This window comes from Bison bison, unplaced genomic scaffold (assembly GCF_000754665.1).
Source record: "Bison bison bison isolate TAMUID 2011002044 unplaced genomic scaffold, Bison_UMD1.0 scf7180017864456, whole genome shotgun sequence".
Classification (NCBI taxonomy): Eukaryota; Metazoa; Chordata; class Mammalia; order Artiodactyla; family Bovidae; genus Bison; species Bison bison.
The window spans coordinates 6072893-6084959 of NW_011495018.1; the positions used below are offsets into that span (position 1 = coordinate 6072893).

The 12067-nt window shown below is 43.9% G+C and overlaps 1 protein-coding gene across 1 annotated transcript in view; it reads left to right on the plus strand.

Annotated features, from left to right (window-relative positions):
- The first annotated feature begins 1430 nt into the window (after window positions 1-1430).
- DHX32 (DEAH (Asp-Glu-Ala-His) box polypeptide 32) overlaps window positions 1431-12067 on the plus strand; it is a 36834-nt gene continuing 26197 nt past the window's right edge. Inside the window, exon 1 of the mRNA XM_010859157.1 lies at window positions 1431-2323. Coding sequence (XP_010857459.1) covers window positions 2042-2323 — 282 coding nt within the window. The 5' untranslated portion in view covers window positions 1431-2041. The remainder of the gene's footprint in view (window positions 2324-12067) is intronic.

The window sequence follows — 12067 nt, forward strand, 5'->3', positions numbered from 1 at the left end:
TTTTTTTTTTTTTTTTTTAAGATAAAACAATTTGTGACCATGGCGTGGCAAAGAGTCAGACATGACCGAGCGACTGAACTGAAAACAATTCAGAAACAGTACCTAAGGCAATCATCAGTCATAGTAACAGTAATTTAATTTACATGTAAGATGAGATCCCTTGGAAGGGATTCTAATCAGAACAAAACAAAAGCTGAACACAAACTAAGCGTTAACTTCTCTTAAGCAGTAGAGGGTTCTGATTCTTGGGCACCGTCGCAAGGTCGCCGTGTGCTGTGGTCTCAGGCTGTAACTTCTCTTAAGCAGTAGAGGGTTCTGATTCTTGGGCAGCGTCGCAAGGCCGCCGTGTGCTGTGGTCTCAGGCTGTAACTTCTCTTAAGCAGTAGAGGGTTCTGATTCTTGGGCAGCGTCGCAAGGTCGCCGTGTGCTGTGGTCTCAGGCTGTCGTGCTTTTGGAGCTCTTCTGTGGATCTGGTCTCTGCGGAATTGTGAAGTTAACACGCATTACATTTGTATTATCACACCTTGACAGTTCCGTTGGAATTTTGAATCAGTGGCTTTCAGAATGAATTTTGAAGAACTCTGCCCTCATAGAGCCGGAACGTTCTTTCCCCACCCTGGAGATCAGGGTCTCCCGCTTGTGATCTGTGACTTTTTAAAAGTTCTGTAACAGTCTTCGTCCTACGCCCAGAGTATCCTTACGTGTGTGACCAGCGCCTCGTGTATTAGTTTAAGCCCTGGAGAGGCACTCAAGATTGTTTCTTAAGTGATGGACTGTTTCCTTGGAGCCTGACTTGACCAGTGGAGAAGTGTTTTGTTTTGTTTTTATTACTTATGGTTAGAAGCTAGCTGTTTGAGACTACTAACTCTGACAATCTCGAGCAACAATTCTGATACATGAGGTGCCATAAAAAGAGTGATCTGAGTGACAAGATATCATGGAATGTAGTTTATTCTGCGTTATTTTTTACTTGAGTTTTTCTTTGCTTTTAGTTTTCCCTTGGTTAATGTGAAAAGGTGCTTATTTCCAGCAATACTGATTGAATTTTTAAAAAACCACCAGTGATTGGAAAAGGAAGGATCCCTTCCCTGACACATACAGACTATTCCTCGTGTAAATTTTACCCTTTCTTAGGCAGTTTTTCTCTTCTTCATTTAAACTAAGTGTTGTAATTTGTTGCCTCTTAAATCTAACATGTTGGGCTTAAGACACAGGAATCTCAAGAAATATGCTTGAGATTTCTGGTGTAGTTAAACAAATAAAAGACCTCATTAACCAAAGCTAGCATAGCCTCAGATGGGAAAAAATAATAAATTCACTCACTTGGCTTTGTAAATTAGCACAGGCAAGTGTAAAATGAATAAGAAAATGTAATACTCTTTTAAGCTAAATAAATAAATAGTAGGCTTTCTGAAGCCAGTGTGGGGGAGCACTCGCCAGGCCCTCAGCAGTTTTCCCTGTTAGAGGGTCTGCCGTCTCCTTTGTGGTGGGATTAGTGACCACGTGATGGAGCCTCACGCTCACAATGTCCGCCTGTTGCTCCCGATTCCGCTGTCAATCAAGATGCGGGGACCTGGGACAGGGGTCAGCAGAGAGAACCAGGTCCCGGGTGGGCTCGTGCTTAAACTGGCCAGGGAGAAACGGCAACCAACCAGACCCGAAGAGCGAGCCTGTATTATTCCTGGCCTTTTAAACAGGCAGCAGAAATGCCAGACGGTAACCCGTTAACAGAAGAAATCGGGCTTTTGTTTTGGAATGCCTGTCGCTCTTTCTTTTGAGCGTCTCATGTGTCTGTGTACCTGACTTTCCTTCTTGTTTAGTTTGCGTCCAGCTTTATCGACCATCACTGAATGCACAGGAGAGCGCCGGAGCACAGCAGCCGACGCAGCAGAGAACAGATGCAGACCAGGGGAATTCAGCTGGCTCGGGCCTTGGCCTGCAGTCCCGCAGGCTGGGACGTCTGAGTTTGTGTGCAGAGACGGCTCTGTTTGCAGTGGGTTGTTGTGGGAGAATGCCGGCGGCTTAAGCTCCCTTGGACAAGATGGAAGCAGCAGCCCTGGAATGTCCTAACTCTTCCTCCGAAAAACGCTATTTCCCCGAGTCCCTGGATTCCAGTGACGGGGATGAGGAGGGAATTCTGGCGTGTGAGGACTTGGAACTTAACCCTTTCGATGGCTTGCCGTATTCATCACGTTACTATAAACTTCTGAAAGAAAGAGAAGACCTTCCAATATGGAAGGAAAAATACTCCTTTATGGAGAAGCTGCTTCAAAGTCAAATTGTGATCGTTTCGGGAGACGCTAAGTGTGGCAAGAGCTCTCAGGTGAGTAGCCCCTGCAAAAAAATGGTTGGCTTTGTATGTTGTGCTATTTCAGTCCTGAAATAATGACAGCATCACAGCATAGTGTCCTCCTGTAAGAATGATATTATCTAAACTGAAAAACAGAACAGAAAGGAACCTTAGCAATTCAGGTTTATCAGATAAGTTACTTAACCTGATTTCCTTTATGAAAGCCGGCTGAATAAAAGTTAATACTTACGTGGATATCAATCGTGTTTATTGTACCACTGAACTTTCTTTAGTAGAAGAATCTACGAATTATTTTGTTGTAAAAAAAAAGTATTCTGTTGTGCATGTTGTATTTTAAAAGATGTTACTGGCCTACGGTAAGTTTTGGAATTAACTGCCGTGTTTACAGGTCTAGCAGTCTGATACTCAGAATGCACGGATATGCTTGTTGGTGATGTTGGTCAAGCTACAGAAAGTTAAAAACACAAGGAAATCTTTGTTTTCCAAACTCTGAGAAATAACAGAGGGCTTCCCTGGTGGCTCAGTGGTAAAGAATCCGCCTGCCAATGCAGGAGACACACGTTCAATCCCTGGGCCAGGAAGATCCTCCAGAGGAGGAAAAGGCAACCCGCTCCAGTATTCTTGCCTGGGATGGAGGAAAGAGGAGGAAACAATTAGCGTGGAAACCTAGTGACAACTTATTGGCCAGTTCCTTGTTGTTATGTTTGAACTCGAGGTTTGAGTGAGATCTATATTTTGTAAAGCAAGCGATAAATATTTTTATTATGAAATGAATTTACAGATTTTCATGATGTACAAATTAGAGTAGACCGCAGAAGTAATCTGATAGAGCCCCTTCATTTTCCAGATGATGAAACTCTGGCCCAGAGGGATGTGATCATTTGTCTAGTGAATGTCACATGACTGTCTTGGCATTCTAAGTACTCTTTACACTTTGCTGTTTCAAGGTTTTACTACCTCTGAGCCTTCCTTGTTCTAAATGGAGCTTGAAGAGAGGTGAAATGAATCATACGTGGTTTTTTTCCCCCCTTTAATTTAGTTTGTGACTGCCAATATCAAACGTGTATTATGTATGATTTTCCCTTTGTTATGATGAGTTGTTGCTGCAATGAATGATTTCAGTGTGTCCCAGAAGTTAATGATTAACACTGAAGGAGTGTAATTTTCCTGGTTTCTGTGGACAAGTGGCAAGTTAAAAAATGATTTAGAGTTTTAATTTTGCAATAATTTTAGACTTATGCAAAGTTGCAACATAGTACAAAGATTTTTCCACATACAGTTCCCTCAGATCCCACCAGAGTTAACATTTTACCAGATTTGCTTTATTGTTCTCTCTCTCCATACACACACACGTTTTTATTCTGAGCCTTTTAAGAGTAAGTTGACAATGTCATACCCTTTACTTCGAAATACTTCAGCAGTACCTACTAAAAACAGGGCTAGCCACAATATAATTACCAAATCTAACTTGTAACATTAAAAGTTCATCAGTTTTTCCACTAAGGATCTTTTTAATTAAAAAAAAAAAACATTCTAGCTCAGAATCCAGCCCTCAGTTACGCTGCACCTCCTTGTCCTTTGTCCTTCATCACCTTGGATCTGAAGCAGCTAAAAACATTCTAGCTCAGAATCCACCCTCAGTCACGCTGCACCTCCTTGTCCTTGTCCTTCATCACCTTGGATCTGAAGCAGCTTCTCAGTCCTTCCTTGGCCTTCGCATCCACGACGTTTCTGTGAAGTACAAGGAAATAGGTGTTTTGCACAACACCCCTCAGTTCGGATCTGTCTGGTGTTTCCTTCGGGTTAGGCTCCAGTTCTGCATTTGTGGTGGGAGGAGCACAGAAGTGCTGTGTGTCTTCCTCAGGACCTCATAGCAGCAGACAGAAGAGTTTTCCCATGACTAGTGATGTTAAATCGGGTAACTTACGAGGTGGTGACTGTCCTGATGTCTTTTGTAAAATTATGGTTTTCCCCCTATCATTTAAAATATATGGGGAGATATTTGGAGACCGTGTGCAGTCTGCTTCTCATCACACATCCACCTACCAATTTCAGCATCCTGGCATGATTCTTCGTGGTAGTAACCAAACGGTGATTTTTCTAATTCCAAGATTCCTCCCACATTTAACGTTTGGGATTCTTCTGTAAAACTGAGCTTTTTCGCCTTCATTATTTGTTTATTCATTTATTTATGTCAGTGTGGACTCGTGAGTTCTTATTCTGTGGGTGATAGTTCATTACGAAGCCCATTTATTTTGTTGCTCAAACGGTTCCTAATGTGGCCCATGTTCCTTCAGGATGACTTCTGTGTCCTTTTGACATCATTGTCTGAGCATGTCTCTGCCTTCCAGCCCAAGAAGGCGTCACAGGCTCATCTAGTATGTTCCTTGTTCCAGTGTTAGAAAAAGCCATTTTCCCCAAAGAGCCCTGATGGTTCCTTTTAGTCGAGAATTATATTAAAAAATCGAGTGGAGTGAAGTGAATTGAAAGTCACTCAGTCGTGTCTCTTTGCGATGCCATGGACTGTACAGTCCATGGAATTCTCCAGCCAGAATACTGGAGTAGGTAGCCTTTCCCTTCTCCAGGGGGATCTTTTGAACCCAGGTCTCCCACATTGCAGGCAGATTCTTTACCAGCTGAGCCAGAAGGGAAGCCCAAGATGTGTCAGAAGTGGGATGCTGTTGGCTTATCATTGCTCTCAGGCCCACTCCATGAGCAGAGTGAGGAAATTAACACGCGAGGGGTGTGTGCTCACACCTCTCTGTCTTTCTGGCTCCGAAGCTGTTTGTCCTTCCGTCTCTCTAGCTCTTTCGATTTCTCTCTTTCTGTTTCTCTTCTCTGCATTTCTCTCCCTTTCCATACTTCCATTTTATCTGTGTTTCTGTCTCTCTCTTCTTAACAACCATGGGTTCCTCCTGACGCCTCTGATCCCGGTTCAGCTGTCCAGCGCTCATCTGAGCCTTTTCCGTTTCTGTGTTTGTAACTTCCTTCTCTGACTGTGAGAAACTGAGCACTCATTATTCACAATTGCGTGTTCATTCTTATAATACTCAAAATTTAGTTTCAGAACTGCTAACCTACACGATCGTTTAAAAGAAAATTTAATATATACTTGAGTTTTCTTTTAGAATGTGTGTTTTTCTTTTTTTTTGTATTCATAGATAAGCTTTATTCCAATGTTTACATAAAAATGAGTCGATGTCGAACAGGAAAAGGTTTTTACAAAGGGTTAAAATTGATCAAACAACAGAACTCGGTCCTTCCCTTTAGTTTGAATTCAGTTGGCTGACGCATCGTTATTAGTATCCACCCTCACTAATCATTTTCATCACACACAGTATCTAAACGTCTTCAGGTGGCACTTCCTATTTCCCTGGAAGTCCCTTAAACTGCTTTCAGTTACAAGAGAAGGGCAAGGATTTTATCAGCTCATACTCTACTCCACTGGAGGCAAAGATGCGTCTCTCAATTCTCTTGTTTAAATTGTGGTTGTTGGCAAAGTGTCCAAATGAAGAATTTAATGCTAACACACAAAGAACATAGAAAAATATGGAACGCTTCACGAATTTGCGTGTCATCCTTGCGCAGGGGCCATGCTAATCTTCTCTGTATCGTTCCAATTTTAGTATGTGTGCTGCCGAAGCGAGCACAGAATGTGTGTTTTTAAAGGGCAAGAATTGTTATCCTGTAATATGTTAATACCTAGCAGTGGTTTCTCTTGTCATCTTTAACTTCTTGATCATTTTAATAAATGATGCTTGTTTCTGTTAAGTGTGAAGGCAGTATGTATCTTCAGAGTGGGAGAAATCAAAAGTAGTACTCAAATGAGTAGTGCTCTTCTAAACCAATTTAATAATGAAAGCATCGGTTGTCTTCTTAGTTATGGAAACAACTTGGTTATTTTTTTTAAAAGAGCTTCCAAGACTATTTTCTTTTTCTTAGCATTTTAAACCTTTCAAAGAAAAGTCTGACTTTAGCGCCAAGCCTTTCAAAGAGGACCACGGGTGTTCTGCGGGATCTTAAAAATTCCATCTCTCCGCGGTGCAGGTGGGATGGAAGGCTATTTGGTGACTGCCCTCTGGAAAAGAGGACAATGTTTCATGCGTTTAGAGAGCTTTTCTTATTACCTTTTTTTGGAGCAAGTTTATGAAAAAGCCTAAAAGAGAATGGAATATTTTTGGAGCTGTCTTATTTTACTTGTCCTGAAATTTCCCATGACATGGATGGGTTAGTGAGCTGAATAAGCGGGACATACCTGAAATTTAGCCTAAATTAAGAAGCTGGATGCTACAGAACATGTTCACTTTGAACAACTTCACCTTTTAACATCTGTAACTTACCCCCGTTTTCTGCTGGCAGAGTCTACCTGTGTTCACTCAAGATGTGTACAGATTATGGTATCCAGGGATGTGTGACATTTATTCCAGAAGGGAACCCTCTCTCAGGAGTGTGTTCTGACCTCCTGGTTCATGTGGGCAGGTTAGGCAGCTTGCAGGAATGTTGTTGTAGCGATTCATGCCTTGGGGTGAATTGCTGGTCCTTAAAATTCCTTTCAGGCTTCCCAGGGGGCTCAGTGGTGCCTGCAATGCAGGAGTCACGGGTTTGACCCCTGAGTCGCGAAGATCCCCCTGGAGGAGGAAATGGCAACCCACTGCAGTATTCTTGCCTGGAGAATTCCACAGACAGAGGCGTCTGGCGGGCTACAGTCCACAGGGTCACAAAGAGTTGGGAGACGACTTAGCGACTGAACAACGATAGCACGGTTCCTTTCGACTTCGGGTTCCTCGACTCTGGTGCTTAAGTGAAAGTGAGCGACTGGGACCTCAGCACAGCTGTACCCTGGGTGGCCCAGAAGAGGACTGGCCACCCGAGGCAGACCAGAGGCACTAAAGCAGGGCCTGGGGCCTTGGGGCTAGAATGGGTTTAATTGTAGTAGTGCTGGGTCTCCTGGATCCCTTTTGTCCCATGTCCTTTACTCATGTGTCCGCCAGAGGAGGGGCACAGTCTCTCGTCGTGGCTGGAGGGGCAGGAGGCGCCACACCAGCGTGACTCGGGCGGCTGTCCTCCTGGTTCGGATCTGGATCAGCCCAGCTAGAACACTGGCCGCCGCTTCCCGGAGCCCAGCAGCCCAGCCTCGTGCCTGTCGCCTGGGGTGGGGGATGGAGAGTCTTGGCTTCTTCATTTTCCGAATTGGTGCAACATGTAGGACTCCAGTTATGAAGCCAAGACGGTGAAGCCTTGATCTAGATTAGACTCTGGGGCCTCGGAGGACTCCTCTTACCTGCTCTTGTAGCGGCCGACTGGCCAGGGTCCCGGTGACTTGGTTGCAGGGAGGGGATACGAGCCAAGAGCCGGTTCCACTCCAATCTTGACTGTGCACCCAGAGCGGGTCGAGGCGGGCTTCAACACGTGGGCCTTCATCACATAGTCTAGAAAATGCCTTTAAAGCTAGGTTGAGGGGGCTTCCCTGGTCGTCCAGTGGTTAAGACTCCATGCCTCCACTGAAGGGTGCACAGGTTTAATCCTTGGTCGGGAGAGGAAGATCCCGCATGCTACACCAAAGATTAAAAAAAATTAACTGGATCAAGAGAATGTGAAAAAATCGTTAGGTGAGTTCAGAATGGAAATATTTGAAGTCCTGGTTTCTAGGAGGGACAAATTCTAGACCGCATACATAAATGTGAGTGATGTCTATTGCCAGAACTCCCAGGGAAATTTGTAAATAGGTTGTTTTGGGGTTTTTTTTTTTTTTTCAGTTATAAAAAACAGCTTCCTACCTTGTTTACTCAGATGGTTGTAAAGTTGCGCAACTTTCGCCAAGAATTAAAGTATGTTCTAGATGCCAGAGGGAAGTGGGGGGATGTCTTCCAAAGAGAAACTGGAGAGCAACGCGAAGTCTCCGACAGGCACACACGTTACCGGTGAGGAGGGGAGGGACTGTTGGGGCAAAGAAGCTGTCACTCCTGAAGGAGATTCAGAATCAGGGCATGGCATGGTGTGCTGTTTGTTATGAGTGCCGAGAATGCAGGAGTGCCAGTGAAGCTGAAATCCCAGTGCCTGAAATCCCCGAGGTTATGAAATGTTCACACTTCCAGCACTTGCCAAACCGTCATTTCTTTCAGCCAAGGCCCCAGACTTCACAGGGCACCTATGCTTGCCTAGAGTGACTCGGAAGGTGTGCCGAAGCTCGGAAGCTGTAATAACCAGGAGAGGCGATTTCGTGCGTCTCCTCTTTGTTGAGAGACGACCCTCTCAGTTTGTGTTTGCATCACTGCTGTCATCCGTGTGTGACCGTTGCCGAAGGGGGCGGTACATGGTCTGCAGCCAGAGCTGCCCAGGGAGGAGCTCTGCAGTTAGTTGTAACTTGTGCTCAAACTCAGCTTGGCTGTGTCAGCAGAGTAGTCCCTACAGTTAGCCCAACACGAGTGTGTCCAGTCTTTCTGCTGGTTATTTTAACTGATACTTAGAAGAGCTGTCCCATTTCTGAATGACATTCTTGGCCTCATAGGTGAAACAATTTGCTCTACTGTGGGGGAGGCATAAAGGACAGTGAGGACCGTCGGATGGTTTATATTTATTGCACTGCCAGGCCTGTATGATGTTTACGGCATTGCAGGCATCCTGTCGTAGTCTAATCTTGCAGAATTTGTGTATAGGAGTAACTGGAAATCACCGCCAGCCCTGTGCAGAAAATGGCACAGGAGCTCAGACTTCGAGGGGTGACTCTCACCATTTACCCCATTTTACAGGAAAGGGAGTGGAAGCTTGTAAAATCGATATTTACAAATCAAAAGCTAGTGGCAGGTCAAGTCTAGAACTCCTGACTTCAGTCCACTTGAGTACCTTGTCCATTCCTGTGGTGTGCCTTGATTCCAGCTCTGCTGAGGGTAGTGTGTTAAATGTCTCATCTTTCATGGAATAAGGGCTTCCCATGTAGCTCAGTTAGACAAGGCTGTGGTCCTAGTGTGATTAGATTGACTACTTTTCTGTGAGTATGGTTTCAGTGTGTTTGCCCTCTGATGCCCTCTGCACTCAATATGCCAGCAAATTTGGAAAACTCAGCAGTGGCCACAGGACTGGAAAAGGTCAGTTTTCATTCCAATCCCAAAGAAAGGCAATGCCAAAGAATGCTCAAACTACCGCACAATTGCACTCATCTCACACTCTAGTAAAGTAATGCTCAAAATTCTCCAAGCCAGGCTTCAGCAATATGTGAACCGTGAACTTCCTGATGTTCAAGCTGGTTTTAGAAAAGGCAGAGGAACCAGAGATCAAATTGCCAACATCCGCTGGATCATCAAAAAAGCAAGAGAGTTCCAGAAAAACATCTATTTCTGCTTTATTGACTATGCCAAAGCCTTTGACTGTGTGGATCATAATAAACTGTGGAAAATTCTGAAAGAGATGGGAATACCAGACCACCTGACCTGCCTCTTGAGAAATCGGTATGCAGGTCAGGAAGCAACAGTTAGAACTGGACATGGAACAACAGACTGGTTCCAAATAGGAAAAGGAGTTCGTCAAGGCTGTATATTGTCACCCTGTTTATTTAACTTATGTGCAGAGTACATCATGAGAAACGCTGGACTGGAAGAAACACAAGCTGGAATCAAGATTGCCGGGAGAAATATCGATAACTTCAGACATGCAGATGACACCACCCTTATGGCAGAAAGTGAAGAGGAACTCAAAAGCCTCTTGATGAAGGGGAAAGTGGAGAGTGAAAAAGTTGGCTTAAAGCTCAACATTCAGAAAACGAAGATCATGGCATCCGGTCCCACCACTTCATGGGAAATAGATGGGGAAACAGTGGAAACAGTGTCAGACTTTATTTTTCTGGGCTCCAAAATCACTACAGATGGTGACTGCAGCCATGAAATTAAAAGACGCTTACTCCTTGGAAGGAAAGTTATGACCAACCAAGATAGCATATTCAAAAGCAGAGGCATTACTTTGCCAACAAAGATCCGTCTAGTCAAGGCTATGGTTTTTCCTGTGCTCATGTATAGATGTGAGAGTAGGACTGTGAAGAAGGCTGAGTGCCGAAGAATTGATGCTTTTGAAGTGTGGTGTTGGAGAAGACTCTTGAGAGTCCCTTGGACTGCAAGGAGATCCAACCAGTCCATTCTGAAGGAGATCAGCCCTGGGATTTCTTTGGAAGGAATGATGCTAAAGCTGAAACTCCAGTACTTTGGCCACCTCATGCGAAGAGTTGACTCATTGGAAAAGACTCTGATGCTGGGAGTGATTGGGGGCAGGAGGAGAAGGGGATGACAGAGGATGAGATGGCTGGATGGCATCACTGACTCAATGGACGTGAGTCTCAGTGAATTCCGGGAGTTGGTGATGGACAGGGAGGCCTGGCGTGCTGCAATTCATGGGGTCACAAAGAGTTGGACATGAGTGAACCGTTCTGATCTGATGTAGCTCAGTTGGTTAAGAATCCACCTGCAATGCAGGAGACCCGGGTTCAATTCCTGGGTTGGGAAGATCCGCTGGAGAAGGGATATGCTACCCATTCCAGTATTCTTGGGCTTCCCTGATGGCCCAGCTGGTTAAAAATCCACCTGCAATGTGGGAGACCTGGGTTTGATCCCTGGGTTGGAAAGATCCCCTGGAGAAGGGAGAGGCTACCCACTTCGGTATCCTGGCCTGGAGAATCCCATGGACTATACAGTCACAGAGTCAGACAAAGCTGCTATTGAGTAAATGATTGCTGATTAGTTTTCAGCCTGTTCACAAGGCTGACACCTATCTTAAAATAGAGGAACTGCATTTACACTTTCAGTCATCAGGAATCTGCAGGTTACAGCAGGTGTTCATTTTGCAGTTACTTGATTTCTGGTAAGTCATGTTTATTTTTCAAGTTATAGTGAGTAGTAAAATCTAGGAATCTCAAGTGGGTCTAGTAAATACCAAGTGAAGTCGCTCAGTCTTGTCCGACTGTTTGCGAACCTATGGACTGTAGCCTACCAGGCTTCTCCGTCCATGGGATTTTCCAGGCAAGAGTACCAGAGTGGGTTGCCTTTTCTTTCTCCAGGGGATGTTTCCGACCCAGGGATCGAACCCAGGTATCCACATTGGAGGCAGACGCTTTACCCTCTGAGCCACCAGGGAAGCCCCAGTAAATAGCAGATCTGAAGATAATTAAAAATGTCAAAACTCTTAAATACTTTGAATCTATTAAAAAGCACTCAGAATGGTTTATTTTAAAAATACATGTAACAAAGTGTAATTTACTGACAGTGCCCTAAGATGGCTGCGCACACGTGTGTGTGTGAGAGATAGATTCACGTGTATGTATACTGTTCTAAATTTGTAATACGTAGAAGAAAATTTTTAAAAAGATTGCACATACAAATGAATTAGTACTTTCTACTATAATCTTACACAGATAAACTTGATAGAATTAATTGAACTATTATACATTTCAGTACAAGGATTTGAAAAGAAATAACTTGGCCATCTTGTAACTGACTCTTTCTAAATCTGAAAAGATTGGTTGGTTATCTCACTGAGCTCATTAGTCATCATATTTAGTTGATAAATGCCAGTGTATTTTAACTTTTATTGCCAGGGAAAGTTAAAGTAGGCTTATCTGGTTATTTTGTTATGATCATTTAGAGTTAAATGTAAATGTTGTAATTTTGAACGATTATTTTTCATCTAAATGATATTTAATATTTACATTGCTTAAAGCATAAGAGTTGGTACCAGAAGCCGTATCTTTGATGGTACTTTCTTTTAACCAGAAAG